Below are 19723 nucleotides of genomic sequence, written 5' to 3' on the forward strand. Positions count from 1 at the left end.
TCTTGAATTAAAAGACCTATAAAAATCACAAGTTCAGTTGCATAGTTGTTAGATTCATAAAATTTTAATATATTTATAGATTTCTTACTATTTTTTACATTGTTAGCATAATATAACACAGAAAAATAGTTAAGAAGTCTTATTGAAAAATATGTAGGTGTCATTATATTGCACAGTTAAGTTTAAATCATTTTGGGGAAAAACTTGATAATACATCAATCTTGATCGTTTTATTGTGGTCTCTCAAATGATTTAGTAAAATGACTCTGTTGTATCTCACAAAATAAATAGAAGGTAACTTCGATATTATTTCGTATTTATAATTAATGGATCTGCTATATTCTATAAAATTAACTGCTAGATCGTTATAAATAGGTGCATACTTTCAAATGCGAAAAATCTCTAAATGAAGCAAAGGATGATTTTTGAATTGTTTAAATCAATAAATTCCAAAGTACGAAGTATAAATTTTATACAGTTCCCGGCTCTATTAGTCATATTTAATGATGCATTTCAGTCACATAAAATTTTGAAACAAAAATATTTTATTCTTTTGTGACTAAAACTGATTCTGTTATGACGCTTTGAATATCAGTATTTTAGATGGTTCTAGATCATTTTAGTGTTCTCTTCGAAGAAATCCACCATTAAAACCGCTGCATTTATTCGAGATGGCCATTGAATGACATAAAATAATAAAATTTAAAGCCTCATAACTTAATTAATTTAAATCCGAGACGAATGAATCAGAAAAAATAATTCTTTGTTTTATTCCAACCGTTTTTCCAACTAGAAGTATATGTCTATCTCGAATGTTTTAAAAGTGAGTTACTAGAGAATGATTAAAATGGATGCTTCATATATCTGAATCGTCTTAAATCTGTACCTATAATTATCAAAGTTAAATTACTTTTTCCATCCTTAAACGCACCATTAAAAAATTGATATCATTATTCAAAAGAGAATAAAATCGCCATTTTGATCAGAATGTATAGATTGTCATTAACCCCGAAGTATAAATGAAATATTTAATAGAAAAATAAAGATGCCTTTCCACCAATAGAATACCAGAATTGTTTTTCCTCACTCTCAAATGTTTTTTTTTATCTATTTAAAAACGAATTTATCATATTTAATCAGGTTTCATTGATCATTACCTAATCAGCAATTAAAATTATTTTACATAATCATTAAATTGTGTATATTTACGTAACTGAAAAAGATATGTGTCACTAAAAGAGCCAGATTTTTTGAATTTAAATCTTATCATTTCTAGAAGCATCACGAAGCTGAACTGTAATCAAGCTTTGAATACGAATTATAAATTGTATAATTGAGCAAAATTCGGAAAAAAAATTTAAAAACATTTGATAAACTTTAATAAATCCAAAGCAAATTGAAAACTTCAAGTGTGAAAACAAGAAAAAAAGTAAAAAATAATAACACAATGTTTTTTATTACTTTTCCTAAAACATATCCACTAATCATGATATCACTCTAAACATAGTAAAAATTGAAAAGGAGATTTAAAAAAAAATTAAACTTTCAATTTTTTAATAATAAAAAGATTTTTATTTGTAGTTTAATTTCGGTTAAAATCTGAGAGTTTTATTCAAATTCAAAATACATCCAAATCATTTCTTCAGTCTCATTCGAACAGTCAAAAATTTGAATTTTGCTAGATAATACTGGATGTTTAATTACTTTAATGCAGCTCATATGATATTTTTAACAAGATAGTAAATGAAGCCATTTTTTATAGCAAAACGGTTGTAAATATCTCAATTTTACTTTTATATACATTGCCACGCATTATTATTGTCAGAAAAGTTTAGAAATTACGAATCTATTATGTCAATTATTCGTTTATTTTTTAGGATATCATCATTTACAATTAAATTTATACATAGAAATATATTTAAAAAGGCAATTTTTCATTTATTTTGTTCTATAGATTTTACAATTCTTATACATTCTCAGAAGAGAGCGGGCATCTGCAAAAGACATTTTAATTTAATGAATTTATTTGCTGTAAATATTTTATTTTCTCTATTTGTGTGATTTTTAGGGGGAAACGGCAAATACATACCGCTAATTTAGTTTGTGAATCCATTCCACATTTTCGCCTACTATATTGAATTTAATTCAAAACAATCAATTATATCACATACCAATTTTTTTTTTCTTAACTTAAAACTGTGTTCAAAATTTTACTCGTCTGGCTTTCTACGTTTTCTAGTTTTCGCGTTCATTTGCACTAGGACAAAGATACAAATTAGCATCTTTAGAAAATATTTCATTCTAAGTTTTATAGAAATCTACACATTTGGTATAAAGATCACGCTGTCACCAAATTTCATCTGTCTAGCTCAAAGCGTTTTTAATTTAATAGGTTAAAAAGATTAAATAAGTTAAAAATGTGTTTATCGAGCTAAAGGAGGTCTCAAACTTGGAGGATTTCGTTATAATTTTGTTATCAGATTTTTGGATGATTACAATATTTTCACTTTGCATATTTGATATATAAGAAGAAAAATTGAACTATTTTTCAATTATTTATAATATTTCCAATTTATTTATTTTTGAGGATTTTCATTAACATGTTATTAGTTTTCTACATTCGAATATCTTTAAAAAGTGTGATGAAAATTTAATCAATCGTCAACCACATCCTAAATATATTTTTTTTTTCAATTTACAGCAAGTAATTTCTCTTCTAAATATTAAATCGTTAAAATTCCTTTAATGTTTTTATTAAAAAATCTCTATTTAAATCATTTCCTCAAGCATGTGGAGTGGCATCAAAAAATACATTTTAAGTAGTTAAAAATATGTTTCGTTACAAAACTATTATGATTTTAAAAGCACCAATTGAATATACTAGTCCAATAAAATAATGAATGGATTTCAATGCCAGCAATTCGAGGATGAAATTTTCTCCTTGATTTTCACCCACGTGACACTGGAAACTAACACTCGACAAAATCAACATCGGCCTTCAACTGCTAATTGCGCATCAAGGTCAATGCCGAATGTATACATTCCGAGATAAGGATGCTTCGATACTCAATTCTTTCAATGTTACAGCTATCTGCTGCCATTGAGTGCAAAGACGGAGAACCAGGAACTGGTAGCATGAAAACTGCACTTTTAAATAATCTCAGTTTCGACTGTAAAATTTCATTTTCTTTTGGCAACATCTCTGCCAAAATAAAACGAAATAGTGCAAAATAATCATTAAAATGTATATCATTTTTTTTATTGATTCTTATTTTCTGGTCTATGAAATTTAAAAAGAAAGTACTGAGATCGTCAAAAAAATTCGATCTCACTATTTTTGCGATTTTCCTCGTTTCATGACTTTTGGACTCAACCGAAAACCCTATTTTACTAGTCATATCTGCCTGCTCGTGAATTCGCTTATTAAAAATTCGAAAGAGCTAACAGAATGGAATTCAGTATGCGAGTCTAACATCAGAAATGTAGAGGTATTGATTTCATTGGGAAAGCTAATATGAGTGCCGCAACTCTTACAAAGAACATTTTTCTTAAGAATAATGATATTTGAACACATAAGATTAATGAATTCGGTTTATGGTCTAGACTACAAAACTGGAGATTTGTTTCTAATTGTGAAATAAATCGGTTATGTGGAACGGATAAAACGTTATAAAAATGCATACTCTATTCTTTTCAATACTTGACCCAGTTGAACATAAAATGTATCGTATGCGAATTAATTCCCCATCTAATATGGAAGAAACAAGAGGACTATTTTGGGAAAGACTTCATAATTTTGAGCTCTAGTCAAGTAACAAAAATGACATCTGAGCTGACGTACCCGATCCAAACTTTCATACTCAACAACGGGAGGACGTTTGGTACACGACGTCAGATCTAACATGCACCTAGAACATTTTATACCGACTTTTTATGGCCTTGTGCGATGAAAACAATCATGATTTCTGCTTTATAAAGTAACGGTGCTCAAAATAATGTTTGAATTATTTAATTTTCATGGCTTAAAATAACGGAATATGATACTTTAAAGAACTAGAAACATTTATTGCAGTAATTTTAACAGACTAAAATTAGCAAAGCGTTAATCAAAACGAATGATTTTCGTAATGTTAGTTGTATTAATTTTTTTATTTATTAACTCTGCTTATTTTTCTGGGTGGGGGAGGGGTTATGATGGGTGCATTTTAGAGAAAAATAAAGTCCTAGTGTTTGATATTAACTTGTTTATGTCTCAGATCATAATGGTAAATTTAAGTCCCCAATCCTGCACATCGAATCACATATAAATAGGTTTATTAATTAAATTTCACAGTACAAGTTATTTCTATCGTTCAAATAAACAAAATGTTCTAAATTAACACCAATAATATGCAATAGGAAAGTAACTGACTGGCACGGAATAAATTCTTTAACCTAGCTTCAATTTTCATTTGGAAAAAATTTAAATTATTTCTATCTCGCCGAATACTGTACTAAGTAAAAATAAAACTCATTCGTTTATGAGGAAATCTTTGTTCTCTTCCATATTTCAAATTTTCTTCCTTTAAAATATGTGAAGAATTTTTAAAAAATCGACATATCAAAACTAATTCACATAGTATCTGTTGTTTATTTGAAAACAAGAATTATTTCTGGAAATATAATCTATCTCACCACTTTTCTATTTTATTTTTCCAGATGCATTCAATTCAGTGCCGTAAGCACAAATGAGAAACGGATCCCTGCGCATTAAACTAGTTAATTCTACATATATATAGGCACTGTAAAAAAAAATATCACCTCTGCTATATCAAGATGTCGTATGTCAAAACACACACACAGTGAGACAAGAAATGCTGATGTAAAAACTGGAGTTACGTTTTGTGTTTTGTGACAATATCTAACAATTTGAGAAACGATATTTTTATCTCAAATATTTTCATACAAAAATTCTCATAAATTTGATTAATGATATTTCATTAGAACAATGATTATACTTGAAATTTACATTAGGCATGATGAATTCAAGTAATCGCTTTCAATGAAATAAATCGCTTGTAATAATGACTTCGATGAATAATGAATGACTTGCAGTAGATTTTTGAGTCTTAGTTAGATAAAATTTTCATTTGAAGTTCAATGTATTCAGTTGAAAAGTATCAACATAAATGGTTTATAATCCCTTTATATCTCTCTCTCTCTCTCTCTCTTTTTTTTTTTTTTTTTTTTTTGGACTTAGAATGAAAAAAGACGAAAGCGGTGTTTGGCTCATTGTGATGTTGTTTTAAATTCAATTAATGATATATAAGTGATATCTTAATATTTATAAGATAGAAATTATCCTTAGTTAAGAGTGATATAATGCAGCTTAATGAAATGTAGAGTTATGCAATGTACACATATTCGCAAAACTATTAGAGCTAACTAAATAAAGTTATTTCAAGGGTGTAGAAAAAGTTTGTCAAAAATTTTAAAAAACTATAAAAAAGTTTGCCTAAATTTTAATTAAGCATTTAATTAAAAATTAATTGAAATATCAACTTTTTTATTCAATAACTTTTGGAATTTACTTCTGCATATAAACCTTTTCACACCGTTGTAAAATTCAGTATTTTCAAAATTACAATGATATCAGTTTTATTTCTTTAAAATTTATTTTTTCTAAATACAATAATTTTTGAAAAATCCTTTAGATATATTTCACAGTACGTTTCATTGTTCCTCCAATTTCAATATTTAAAAATAAAATATTCTTAAAATTATACTTTGCAAAAATATTTTTCTTTATTTCAATCATTGCGTTATACATACGCATGTTGCTATGATATTAAATACATTTTACATACTTCGAGAAATCTGGAAAATAATATTAAAGGTAGTCGAATTAAGTCTAAAAATTATCCTGATAAGAGGTTTCAGAAAAAGGATCGAAACGCTTTCAGGTTTTCTTTTCGTATTTATGATAAATAAACGTAAAATAAAATTTCGTATATACAGTAGACTCCCGATTATCCGCGGGCGGGTTATCCGCGCCTGCCGCACAAAGTTTTTTTTTTTTTTTTTTTTTTTACTGATTTTTTTCAAAAAGGTGCAGTTTTACAGTTATGCTTTTGTAATTACATAATACATTACAGAATTAAAACAGTACATATGTATTAATTTTTCTGTGTATCCTTGACGCCTCAAGTAAATACAAAGCACTTTTCTGTTTTCATTAACAAAATGTATTTTAAGTTAGTTTTGAGTGATATACTAAAATATTAAGCGTTAGTTAAACCTTTCCTGCTGTTTATTTTACGTTTTATTGTACATAAAACGATTTTTCAAAGTTGGAATGACTGTTTTCTTTTTTGCTATACCCGTTTATAGCTTTTTTCGGATTATCCGCGATTTTTGTTATTGATTGGGGTCGCGCCACCCAATTCTGCGGATAATCGGGATTGTACTGTATGTGAATTTTTTAATAAAAGTTTTTTTTTTATTAAAGAGGTGAATTGTTATATATTTATTTTAAATAAAATTTTAAATGTAAATAAATTTATAAAATTATATTTCTATATTTCTGAAAAAAATTTCGCATAGCTGCAACTAAAAAATAAAAAAATAGAGAAATATATGGTCATTCCCCCCCCCACTCCTTTTTTTTCCATCATGCAAAACTCTTGCTGTTGTCTTCTAATGATATTAAAATAATTTAATAATGAAACTAGAAAAATGATTTTCCAGTTTTTTTTTTTTTTTTTTGTATTTTATTTTCATTAAATAATAGTTATTTTTGAAAATATATTAATCAAAAATCAATAAATACTCACTTTTGGTAATTCGAACAAACAAACAAAATAAATTTTAAAATTAAAGTTTATTTAGAATTTCTAGATTATTAATTTTTAATTTTGCTTTAAAAGGACGAGGACTTACTTAATAAATAAATAAATAATTTTAATACGTTTAAAGAAATAAAATACCCTTTCCTTAATTATCTTTAGAAATATTTGTTTAAAAAACTAATTGTGTTTTCAAGCTTCAAGTTGTACCATAAAAATGCTTCATTGGAGATGATCAATAAGCATTACTTATAGCTACATCAATAAAATAATTTAGTATATAAATATCAGAGTGCTTTATTTATTTATTTTTTTCTTCATGGTAAAATGAATCGATTTTGTTGAACGATATTTCTTTGATTTCTTCAAAAATATGGTTAGTCTTTAAAAAATTATCTTTATACAAATTTATGGATATATTTGTGTACGTTATGTGCATCCATGTTTTTGTTATCATCGATATGTGTGTGATTATCTTTTTAAAAAACCGTCTGATAACCACAACAGGATACTGGAGAGCGATAATTGTTAACATCCTCTCCAGACGGAACTCCAATTTTAATTCATTTGAATATTGCAACTTTGTTTTCAAAATAAAGGCAATCTCACCTATATCCTGCTACAGAATGTAATAATAGTTAATGGAGCGATATCGCAGTGTGACCGATAAGGAGCGAAATTCAAAAGAGGAGTCTCGACGTTTGACCTTGACGATGCCAGATCAACATATTTAAGGAGGAAAGAGGCAAGAAGCTGGACAGCAAGCTCGTTCTTTGACAGAAAACACTCAGAGGAGTCGGCCGCACGTGGAACACTCATCTGTACAAGAAAAGTGAGTGCAACTTTCATTTTTAAATGGTCCGTTTGTTTGCTGTTAGCAAGTGTTGTTAAATTCTACTTCGATTTTCAATAATTGAAATTATAATAATGAATATAAAGGCTTAATTAGAAGAATTTATTCTTTTTATATCAAAGTTCAGGTTTATGTCAAATGATTCAAACTTCTATAAAATAGAATAATAGCATAAAATTGTATAATGGATTTCACATCTCGTAGTAAAATGTGAATAAAGTAATTTAAAATAAATTTATAATAAGTAAAAAATAAATTTATTTAAAAGTTTATTTTATTTCATATTTTAAGTTTTCATGTAAAAATGCATTAAAAAATTAAAATATTTTTTATGTGATGTTAATTATTTACATTTTTAATGCAGGAACTTTATATGACGAAAAATTAATAATTGTTTGTTAAATTTACTGATATCTAAGTTTAGATTTATGATATTATAAAATATATTTAATAAGATTGAAATACTCAGATATTACTACTATGGTAAATGTTTATGCACTAAATATATTCTATTAAAAAATATTGTTTCTGAAACAAAATTGGAATATTAGATTTGTTCTAGCTACAAATGTATATTTTTACTACCCTCTTCCATTATATCATCCCCATTATTTATGGTGATAATTATTGCTAAACATGAAAAATAAAAACAGGCAAAACCCATAAATAGTTTAATGGAATTACACATTTTATCTTTCAAAAAATAAAAAAAGGATTTCCTCATCAGTATTCAGCTTTCTAAAATATATGGAAATTTCTTTTATATCGTAATAGAAACGTTTAACATTTGTATAGGAATCTTATGAAGTTCACTGAAGGCTGACATTTTCAATAAAATTACAAATTTTATATATTATCAATTTACAAATTTTATATATTATTTTATAATCCTATAAAAACATGGTGCTTTAAAATTTAAAAAAAAAATGTTCCATCCTATTATTAAATGTTTAAATTGTGTTAAGAAAGGTTTTGTCTTTTTACTTTCTCGTATGCGAAGTATAGAGAAAGTATAGTAATCGTCAAAAAGATTCGAACAAATTTTTGGCATTATTTCTGTCTGTCTGTGACAAAGGTAACAAAATCACCTGGTGCTAGACAGATGAAATTTGGTATATGGTCTTTTCAACAAACTTGTTAATTTCTTACAAATTTTGAGTCTAATTGAAAATTTTGTCTGTCCTGCTGTTCGAATATATGATAATTAGAAAAAGATGAGACCTAGAAAGGTAAAATTTGGTACGTAGATTTAACATTTATAGTGTAGAAACCTATCGGATTTCCAGTCAAACCCAAAAAGGGGTTGACTATATATTGGTCTATATCCTCAGGACTATTACTCAATTATACTAAATGGGATAACTCTAAAATGTAATGCTAAAATATATCAAATTTGATTTGGAATTTTATGATTACAAATGTAATTTTATGTCAAATTTTTGTTTCAGTCGGTTGAGAAAAACGCATTTAAAAAACAAATTCGATTTTTGGACACTCTTAATCTGCGCGCCAAAGATTAATAGTCAAAAATTCTCTAAAGATTCCACAACAGATTCAATAAAAATGCTTAATTCAATGGTTGTTACGGAATGGTTGATATTCCGTAACAAATGAACGTCAGTGTTATGTAAGGAGTTTTCTAGGATAACACCTTGATTAGAGAATATGGGTGAAATCTTTCGGGAGATCACTCTTCACTGGCTCATCATTAATATTATTTTGCTTAAAAATAATTTTAAATTTGTGCTGTGCCTTTTTTTATACGCAGTATACTGATACTAACTTTTTAGAAAGTGATTTGCTATTTTAGTTTGCCAAAGTTTGCTGTTTAAAATTATTTACTTAAAAGTTAAATTAAAATAAAAAAAAGAAAGTTTGGAAGTTAAAACGAGCCCCAGATTTACTTTGTTTGGAGGTCCATAGAAGATTTAAGCAGGCCCTAGATGAAGTCTGGAACAACGAAATTCTTCAAATTGTAAAAAATTGTATTTTACGATATTTATATTACTTTACCATCTACATCATGTTCAAAAACATAGAAAAAAAATGAAAAAAATATTACAGAAAATTGCATAAATTGCTTAATGTCTTCCACTGGAAAACTAAATCTGTGTATTCTCTGTAATTTCAAACAAAAATTAGTTTTTAAGTCGGAGGCTATTATAGAAAGATTATAATAAGGAAGAGCATGAAAAACGCTGAAATTTAATTTTGGCTTAAATATATCTCACTGTCGTTATTTATTTTTCAAAAAGAATAAAACTAGCTGCTGAGATATAAAAATAACTTATCACTCAAAGTTCAATGTTAAATGTAAACACATATGCCATGGTGAGCTAAGAACTGACTTTTGTAACTATTTTAAGTCTTACAGGATCTTGGGGGCTCCTTATTTAAAAATGGCTATTTTAAAGAAAATATCCAAAAATAATTTATCGTTTCCTTCCAAAGAATGCTTCTCATAACTTCAAAACTATTTTTAATTTTTAATTTTTACTCTATTTGTTAAAGGAAGCAAAATTCTAAATATTTAACCCTCGTGCAGAAAGGCTATTGTTGGGATTCCTCAATAAAAGTACGGATTTAATTATATATTTTCAGTAAGATCAGTATATTTTGAAATTGCTGGTTTAATTTATGAAAAAAGAGAATGAGCCAAACGATTTTTATTCCTGAAAAAGTTTTATATTTAGCTTTACTTATATATAATTTATATAATAGAAAATTACTTCCATACAGCTTCAATTTTTTTTTTTATTTTTAGAATTGTAAATAATTAGTCATTTTTATTAAAAAGCTGGTTCACCAAGAATATTGGTTATATTTGATTTAAAATAAATCATTTAGACATAATTTCATGTTCACGATACCGCCAATTCTTCTGACATTTATGTCATATTTTTTTAATTTTCGTATTTTTCTTTTATTTGTTGTATACAGAAAATTTTCTAATGGAGACAATTCCATATTAATAATGTAAATACCGGTGTATCTACCTTCTAAATGTAGCGATATTTTAGCTTCATTGTTTTATTCGTTTTGCAGATTACACATATATTAAATAAAATTCTTCTTCTTTAGCTTTGAAAAATGAAAAAAAAAAATCTCGCTATTAAATATTTGATGAAACAATGAAAGCGGTTTGAATTTCAAGGCTATAATATTTTTTATTCTTGGAAATCAGGAATTTTTTTTTAATTGCAAAAAAAAAGAACATATTTTAAACTGATATCATTAAAGAGACTTATTTTTTTAATTTTGGAACGTTTAGAAATTCCTTTTTTTGTGGGGGGGGGGCTGTATTATTTTCAGAAATTATTAAACGCCAAAAATTTGCTAAATTTTTAATTAATTAAAATTCTTATTAAAATTTCAAAAGACAATCATTTCTAGTTGCATATTTCCATCCACCAATATATATATGCTAAATATGGTAGTTGTAAGTCAAATGGTCTGACCTATAGAACATCAACACACATACATATACATACAGAAGACCGTGACTTCTTAAAACTATAATTTGCATTCTCTTTTTCTTTAAACAAAATATAATTGTCGACAAATAACTAAAGTGAAAAAAAATTAAACTAATGACTTGTAACATAAGCCCACCATCTAAACATTTAGGATAAAATAATGTCAGTTTAACAAAGGACAAATATAAATTTTTGAGTGAAAACTATACATAATATGACCTTGGCCCTATCCCTCCCATAGGAAATACTTCCCGTCTTCGGAATGGAGGTAACTCCGCTCCAAATTTTTATTAGAAATAAGAACTTCCATACTTTCCAGGTGTCTTCTCATCACCGTACTAGTGATCCTCATTTCCTCCCCCAAAGATAAGAGTGGACAAAACGATCTTTAATATTACTTTTTAAAAAAAAGTATTTTTTAAATATTTCCTTAGACTTTTTAAAGCTTATCCTGAAATGAGTTCGCACTCATTCACAAAGTACACATTCAGTGTTTAATTTATGCTGCCGTCATAAGATATGGATTAGAAAAATAAAATGACATTCATGAAATTTACACTATTTTAATTTACACTTCTGAACACACACCCTTTGTAGCAAATTAACTGGACTTTAAAATTGATTTTCAATTGTTACTGAAATTATGCAACCAAATTTATCTGTGTTTCTTTCTTCATCATTGTAAATTGCCCTCACAAACAGTAAACCCTCAGTAATCCAGTCCCCTTATAGTCTGGCTTTCTCAATTGTGTATTAAAGGTTTAAACAAGTTTTGCGCGTCAATGCTTGTGATCTTAGCGCGGGGTAAAAAATAGTCCACAGGTCAGATTTTGAATATTTTTTAGTATTAATTATATACAGCATAATTTTCTACATAGTTTTGTAATATTGTTTTGTGTATATTGATTTGCTTATTTTGTTTTGTAATTCTGAAGGAAAACCCTATTATTTATATCGAAAAATAAAGAGATGGCGGACAAATCTGACTCGTGATTGATAGGCATTGTTGGGTTTAATTTTAGATGAGTGATCTTTGGATATGGGCACTATATTTGATTGTAAAAGAGAGCAGCAGAAATCCTTACAATTAAGCCTCAGGTGAAAAAATTTAATTCTTTTTAGATGGTTTATGCCATTTTACATCAATACCTGTGGAAAAAAACAAATGACAAATTCATTCCGCAAATCACGGTTTGACTGTATATCATTAACTAAAAGCATGCCTTTATTCTTTTACAGGTTCCAGAAATAAACAATGGCGGAACAGTCTGTACAAATTCCCTCTCAAGTCATTGAAGGAGTCCAGGTCAATCTGATGTATGACCCGGAAGTTGTCCGCTCAGCTATGAATTACAAACCTCGGCCTGATGATGTTTTCATTGCAACCTATCCCAAGTGTGGAACCACCTGGGCCCAACACATATTCTTGTTAATCTTCCGCCAGGGGGAGCCTCTGGAATCGCAGATGATGTTTTTCACAGCTACACCTTTTCTTGAAATTGCAGGTAAATAAAAATCTTCAAACTTTGTTTTTCTCAAATAGTTTCACGTGTCGTAAATATTTAACTAATTTATCTATATCTGTACTTATAGTAAAGCTCAATGTGTGTGTGTGTGTGTTGGCGCTCTACAGGCCAGACCGTTTGACCTACAGCTACCAAATTTGGTACATGTATACCTTGGAGTTTGGGAATGTGCACCTGGGGTTCCTTTTTTCGAATTTTTAATTAGAATTTTAATTATTAATTAAAAACTAACTTTCCCGCCAAAAAAATCTTCCATTTTCCCCACCGCCAACTTTTCCGCCAAAAAAATCTTCCATTTTCCCCACCGCCAAATAAGAAAGGCTTCAATTTTTTTTTCTCCCAACAGTAATGACGTTAGGGCTAAAATTTTTCGGCGGATTATTTCAATCGATTCTGTTTGTTTTCTTAATGTTTGATGCATTTAAAATTAAACATTGTTAATTAATCGATCTTTCAGATTCATTCTGAAGTACTTTTGAATTAAAATAAAACAGAATAAAGGAAATTAAAAATGTCTAATCCGCATAGCGTTACCCCAACTGGCGTAGAAAAAATCACGTATTTGCGTTACGTAACTGGGGAAGAAAATTCACGCATGCGCATTCTGTTCTGATTGTTGCCATGACAACCGTTATCAATGGATGATTTAAATTATTTTTGAGTTAGTCGCATGCTTTTGTAAGTAAATTGTATTTATGTTAGTTATATATTGTTTGTATATGCTTATAGTTTTAAGTACATCGTTTTTTAAGTAGTTTTTTTTAAAACCTGTTTTCAACCGTCTATTTTAAACGATTCGTTTTATTTTCTTAGTGTTTGATGCATTTAAATTTAAACATTGTTAATGAATCGATCTGCTCATAATGAATCTAAGAAAATTTTGTTGACAAACTCTTGAGATATTACATAAATTAAAAAAGATATTCTTTAGTGCCCATAAAGTTTAAACGCTGAGTGACTCTATTTTCAGTAATCAGATTATAAAAAAAAATGCTTTGTTTCAGTAAAAAATATATTATATTAATTGAAGATTAATTCTTTCCACTTTAATTTAAAGCATAAATTCTACGGGTGCTAACAGAAAATGAGAGATACATATTACGTTATGACTGAAGGCCTTTATAATATTATGAATGAATTATATGACAATCAAAATTTGAAGTTTTAAAATATTTTGATGAAGAAGCTATTAAAGTAGAAATTGTATAAAATATTTAATTATTAAAATTTTAACGAACATTAAGATTGGCGAACCGGCTGGTCGCCAAAGGCGGCTAGTAATAAATAAATTAAGGCATACTTTAACTACGTAAAATTGTATCCATATCGAAGCTATACGAGAGCTATTTCAGGATGTTCAGAATTATTTTCTACTAGCCGCCTTTGGCGACCAGCCGGTTCGCCAATCTTAATGCTCGTTAAAATTTTAATAATTAACTATTTTATGTAATTCCTACTTTAATAGCTACTTCATTAAAATATTTTAAAACTTCAAATTTCAATTCACTCAGAATATTATAAAGGCCTTCAGTCATAAAGTAATCTGTATCTCTACAATTTTCTCTTAGCTCCCGTAGAATTTATGCTTTAAACTAAAGTGAAAATGATTAATCTGCAATTAATATAATAATATTTTTTGCTGAAACCAAACATTTTTTTTCTTTGTAATATGATTACTGAAAACAGAGTCACTGAGCATTTAAACCTTATGGGCACTGAAGAATATCTTTCTTAATTTATGTAATATCTCAAGAATTTGTCCACAAAATTTTTTCAGGTTCATCTTGAGCAGGTCTCTTAATTAACAATGTTTAATTTTAAATGCATCAAACACTAAGAAAATAAACAGAATCGTTTAAAATAATCGGTCGAAAACAGGTTAAAAAAATTACTTAAAAAACGATAAACTTAAACTAACATAAATACAATTTAATTACAAAAGCATACAACTAACCTAAAAATAATTTAAATAGAGTCCGCTTCCGTTGAAATGTAAACAATCAGAACACAATGCGCATACGTGAATTTTCAACGCCAGTTACGGTAACGCAAATGCGTGAATTTTTCTAAACCAGTTGGGGTAACGCTATGTAGATTAGACATTTTTAATTTCCTTTAATCTGTTTTATTTTAATTCAAAAGTACTTCAGAATGAATCTGAAAGATCGATTCATTAACAATGTTTAATTTTAAATGCATCAAACATTAAAAAAATAAACAGAATGGTTTGAAATAATCGGCCGAAAAATGTTAACCTTAGTCTCATTGCTGTTGGAAAAAAAACTAAAGCTTTACTCATTCGGCGGTGGAGAAAATGAAAGGATTTTTTTGGCGGGAAAGTTAGTATTTAATTAATAATTAAAATTTCAAAAAAAAGGGACCCCAGGTGCACATTCCCGACCTCCAAGGTATACACGTACCAAATTTGGTAGCTGTAGGTCAAAAGGTCTTTTCTGTAGAGCGCCAACACACACACATTGAGCTATATATATAAGTATAGATTATGATTAGATGGATGTTTATGAACCTCATAACTAGGAAGACCTAAACAGCAGTACGAATCTTTCTGCTACCGCTCGTAACGTGAGGAAATCTTATCCCCAACAATAGGTTTAATGCACACTAATTCCACATGTATGGTGGATTTCCAGTGGTATTGATCCATGATCCTATGATCCTGAACCAACCTTGATTCTTCATTGAAAATTCCTCTCATAGCACCAAATCCGCGTTCCTTTCATTGTGAACCGGGAATCTGAAATTGCACTGTAGAAAAGAAATAATGATCGAAAGACTGAAAAATAAAAATTTTCTACCTCAATATAAATATTTTTTATTAATCTTCTGATTGTAGAATATCAATAACAAGATAGATGAATTATATACTGTTAATCATTATTTTTATTTGTTTCGTTTTTATTTTAATGATTTAGAATAGAAAATAATTTTTACTTTATTTAGCTTTTGATTAAGAACCTTCCTAATAGTGAACAATCTTTATATTTTCTGAACGTATTCTTCTTATTATCTTCCATTTCCACTTTAATTTTTATATGTTGATAAACAAAAGGAATTTTTTACTATATAATTCCTTTTGTTTATCAACATCCAACACGTTACTAAATTAAGAACAGTTCTCACAGTCTCTATTCCCCATTCTATTTCTCATATCGACTCATTTTGTCAACACGTATCAAATTACAGCGAACAATTTTCATCTTGAACTTATTACAGTTCACATTAATTTGATTTTTTAAATTCTTATTGAAATTTTAAATAAACGGTTCGAGCTGGGGTTGGTCTATGGTATATAGTGCCCACATCCATCTTCGGATTGTGATGGAACATCAAACAGAATTTCTTGCCAAAACTTTTGTGTTTATTTTCAGTGAAGTTGTAGAAAATACAATTTAATTTACAGTCAGCCAAGAACATACAAATAGCAATTGGTAATCTGAATGGATACATATTTTAAGGAGAAATTAATAATCACGCTGTACTACTCCTTGAAATATTACTCATTTCTTTAAAACATTATAAAATATTTTTTTAAAAAAAGCTTTCGTTCCATTGCAATAGTCCTTTTATTAATGCATTTTTACAAACATAATACATATATTTCCCTTTTTCATACATTTTATTTTTGCATTTAAAACAGGCGCCAAGGGGGCAGAAAGTATGCCAAGACCTGGAGCTTTGAAAACCCATCTTCCTTTTCGTGTGATTCCTTGGTCTGATGAAGCCAAATACGTTTATATAACAAGAAACCCTAAAGACTGCTGCGTCTCGTACTATCACCACTTAAAAGACCTTCCATTCCATGGTTTCGCCGGAGATTTTAATCAGTTCTTTGAATTGTTCATATCTGGAAATATTGACTTCGGAGACTACTTCGATCATGTGATGGAATGGTACGAACACAGGTAAGATGTCAGATGCATTTATTGGACTTTATTACTGGACAGTTTTTAAAAGATGTGCTTTCTTTTAATCTCTGTATACAATGTTATGATTTGAATGATGCATAGATAGTGTTGAGTACAAAATAGAGGAAAGTGTTTCTATAAAATTGTTTCCAAGTTGTTCATCTGATTTGCTTGCAAGAATCATAGTTCACTCAATGTTAGCGAAGAAAGTTTCTTCAAAAAAATGAAAAGGATGTGCATTCACGAAGTGCTCTTAATTGACGCGATAAACTACATAGATACTATATACAATTATTATTTGTACAAATTTAGAAAAATGCAAATTGTAAACAAGGATTCGATCTTAGTAAAAGAGGTAACTATATTCGCTCGTTTAATATTCCTCCAGAATACGTCACAGCGCTTGCTAAAAGAATGCTATTATAGTTTATTACTTTTAAAAAATATATCGATTTTGATATTTAATTTTCTTGTACTAATACCACACGGCAAATGAACTCTGTTTCATGTAGGGGGAGGGAGATAATTTAACACTTGCGACTACTAACATTCAGCCTATTTATGCCACTCCTCGCGTGGAATATGAATTTCTTAAACCTAAATGATTTAACCAGTGATTTTAAAGAATATTTACCTCATAAGAATGTACCTTCTATTAGTTGTTAAATAACCTATAAATGAATGAGCATAAATATAATTTATTATCTTTTTATCAAATTGTTTTTGCTTTCTTTTTTGGCTGCTGAGAAAAAAACGAACATAAATATTTGGTAAATTTGCATCTTTTTCGTTTTTTTTAAACCTTAAATTAAAAACTGATAGGATACGAAAACAATGCTTCGAATAAAGAGTCTGATGAAAAAACAGGAATCATTATCTTATATCTGATGTTCCTTCCCTTTTGATCACCTTTATACAATATTTCTTCAAAAGAGTCCCCAACAAGAGATCGTAATTTCAGCACAATCTCGTCACCATTTTGCAACTTTAAGGACAAGCACATTCAGGAAAAAAAGTAGAGGCCTCGGTGGTCTGGTGCTAAGGTCTCGGCTTCGGAACCGGAGGGTTTCAGGCTCGTGACCTGATTCCACCGAAGAACCGTCGTGTAAGAGGTCTGTTGCACGTTAAATCCGTCATGACCAAACGTCCTCCCGCTGGTGTGAAGAGGGGGGGGGGCGATCAGGTGTCGTCCTCGTCATCTGACCGCGGTTCAAAATGACGAGGTCCGTCCCAAAATATCCCTAGTGTTTCTTCAAACGGGACGTTAATGTAACCAAACCACGAAGAAAAGAAGAGAGAAAGATAGCATTCCCATTTATCATTTCGGAAAAAATTTAAACATGTATTTTGATGTCAAGTAATCAACTGGTGACGAGATTTTGGTACAGTCACGTGACGTCCTATCACAGTCAGTGACTTTCTCAATGTAAGCAAATTTTTTAGTGTTGAATGTTTTTGTACAAACACATTAACAATCAACCTAGCCATTCATTACACATGGCTACAAGAAAAGAGAATAAAACTATAAGTAGAATGATAAGCGGACAAATAAATTAGTTTCATAGATAGAGCAAAAATTCTAAAGTGTGAGTAGCATAGCATAGCATACCACTCCACACCAAAGAGAAAACTGAGAGTGGTGCTTCAATTATACCAACCAAAAGGGAGGAGCGATGGGGGGGGGGGAGTATTTGCTTTTTTCAAGTAGTGCTACAATTATACCACTCAAAAGGGGGGAGGTATATTTGCTTTTTTGAAATGGTGCTACAATTATACCACCCAAAAAGAGGTGTGTGTGTGTGGGGGGGGGGGTATTTGCTTTTTTTTCAAAGTACCTGTTCAATAACAGTTGAAAGAATCATATTAATATAAACAGAAATTTCTTTTCCGAGATATAAATTATTTTTTTTCTTGCAGAAACGACCCAAACGTCCTTTTCATGACATACGAAGAAATGAAAGAAGACCCCCAAGGTGCGATTCTGAAAATGGCTTCTTTCGTTGACGAAGACAAATACGCCAAACCCCTGAGGGACGATCCCCAGAAATTGAAGAACGTGCTGGAGTACAGCAGTTTCAAATACATGAAAGAGGTGTTCAACAAAGGAATGGACAAACTTTTTAATTTGTCGGAAGAAGACTTGAATAAGATCGATTTTCCGGACGAAGTGAAGCAGCTTTTCGCCAGATTGAAAGAAAACGCCTCACCAATGAGCGCTCCTCCTCCCCCGACCAACTTTATTCGAAAGGGTATCATTGGGGATTGGAAGAATTATTTCACAGAAGAGCAGAGTAAACGTTTGAATCAGAAATTCGAAGAAAGAATGAAGGGCACAGAACTTGAAAATATGTGGAAGAAGTATATGTAATACTCGTTCTTTCACAGCAGCCTTTGGTTCTTGGATATATCTGCAATGTTCTCTTGTTGCTTAACCTCTTAATTGTGTATTTCAAAACTCACTTGTGCATTAAATTGTGATTTAAAAAAAAAATTCTGAACAAAATTATATCATTATTATTATTTATTATTCGATATAAAAAATCGCAGTGAATTCATAAGCTTGCCAATGTCTCATGGACTTTAATCTGATAAGACAAAATATTCTCGAATCAGAATGTTTTCTTTCATAAGATCGCTGAGAAAACTCTAGTCAAAAGATTCTTTCTAATTTGGACAAATTTTATTTTTATACATTCATTATATAAATTACTATAAATTAAATCTGGAAAAGCATTTCCTGGTATTCTTAAAAATTTACTTGTTTAGTTAAATTTTTTTTAAAGCTTTTTAAAACTTTTTTACTACAATTAAAATATGTATTATTATTTTACTAATTTAATATTTTAAAAAGGTAAAATTATGAATACCTCATTTTAGTGTGTGATAAAGTTTTCACAAAAATTCTTTGTAAAGGAAATGCAAATATGTTAATGCAATATTTATGAATAATTTAACAATTTATTTAATTTGTTCATTTTTACAACGAAGGAAAGAGTAAGTAAGTAATACTTACGCACAAAAGATCTTACAATAGATAGCTTCTTTCAGTCCTTTGTACTAATGATATAAAATCTCAGGGATTACATTAATAAAAGAATAAGCTTCTATTTTTTAATAT

At 29.0% G+C, this 19723-nt stretch overlaps 1 protein-coding gene across 1 annotated transcript; it reads left to right on the forward strand.

Moving 5' to 3' along the window:
- Positions 1 to 7500: 7500 nt before the first annotated feature.
- LOC129966976 (sulfotransferase 1C2A-like) lies at positions 7501 to 19096 on the forward strand. The gene is made up of 4 exons (XM_056081599.1): positions 7501 to 7656; positions 12393 to 12658; positions 16338 to 16602; positions 18523 to 19096. Exons 2-4 carry the CDS (start codon positions 12409 to 12411, stop codon positions 18971 to 18973), a joined length of 966 nt encoding a protein of 321 aa, XP_055937574.1. The 5' UTR covers positions 7501 to 7656; positions 12393 to 12408; the 3' UTR covers positions 18974 to 19096.
- Positions 19097 to 19723: the final 627 nt, after the last annotated feature.

The sequence above is a fragment of the Argiope bruennichi genome, chromosome 4 (assembly GCF_947563725.1).
Source record: "Argiope bruennichi chromosome 4, qqArgBrue1.1, whole genome shotgun sequence".
NCBI classification, from domain to species: Eukaryota; Metazoa; Arthropoda; class Arachnida; order Araneae; family Araneidae; genus Argiope; species Argiope bruennichi.

Excerpts from the sequence above, each read along its gene's own strand:
- LOC129966976 (XM_056081599.1), top strand. The coding sequence starts at position 12,409 with ATGGCGGAACAGTCTGTACAAATTCCCTCTCAAGTCATTGAAGGAGTC. Across the intron at positions 12,659-16,337 it reads ACCTTTTCTTGAAATTGCAG|GCGCCAAGGGGGCAGAAAGT; the intron begins GTAAATAAAAAT and ends CATTTAAAACAG. Across the intron at positions 16,603-18,522 it reads ATGGAATGGTACGAACACAG|AAACGACCCAAACGTCCTTT; the intron begins GTAAGATGTCAG and ends TTTTTCTTGCAG.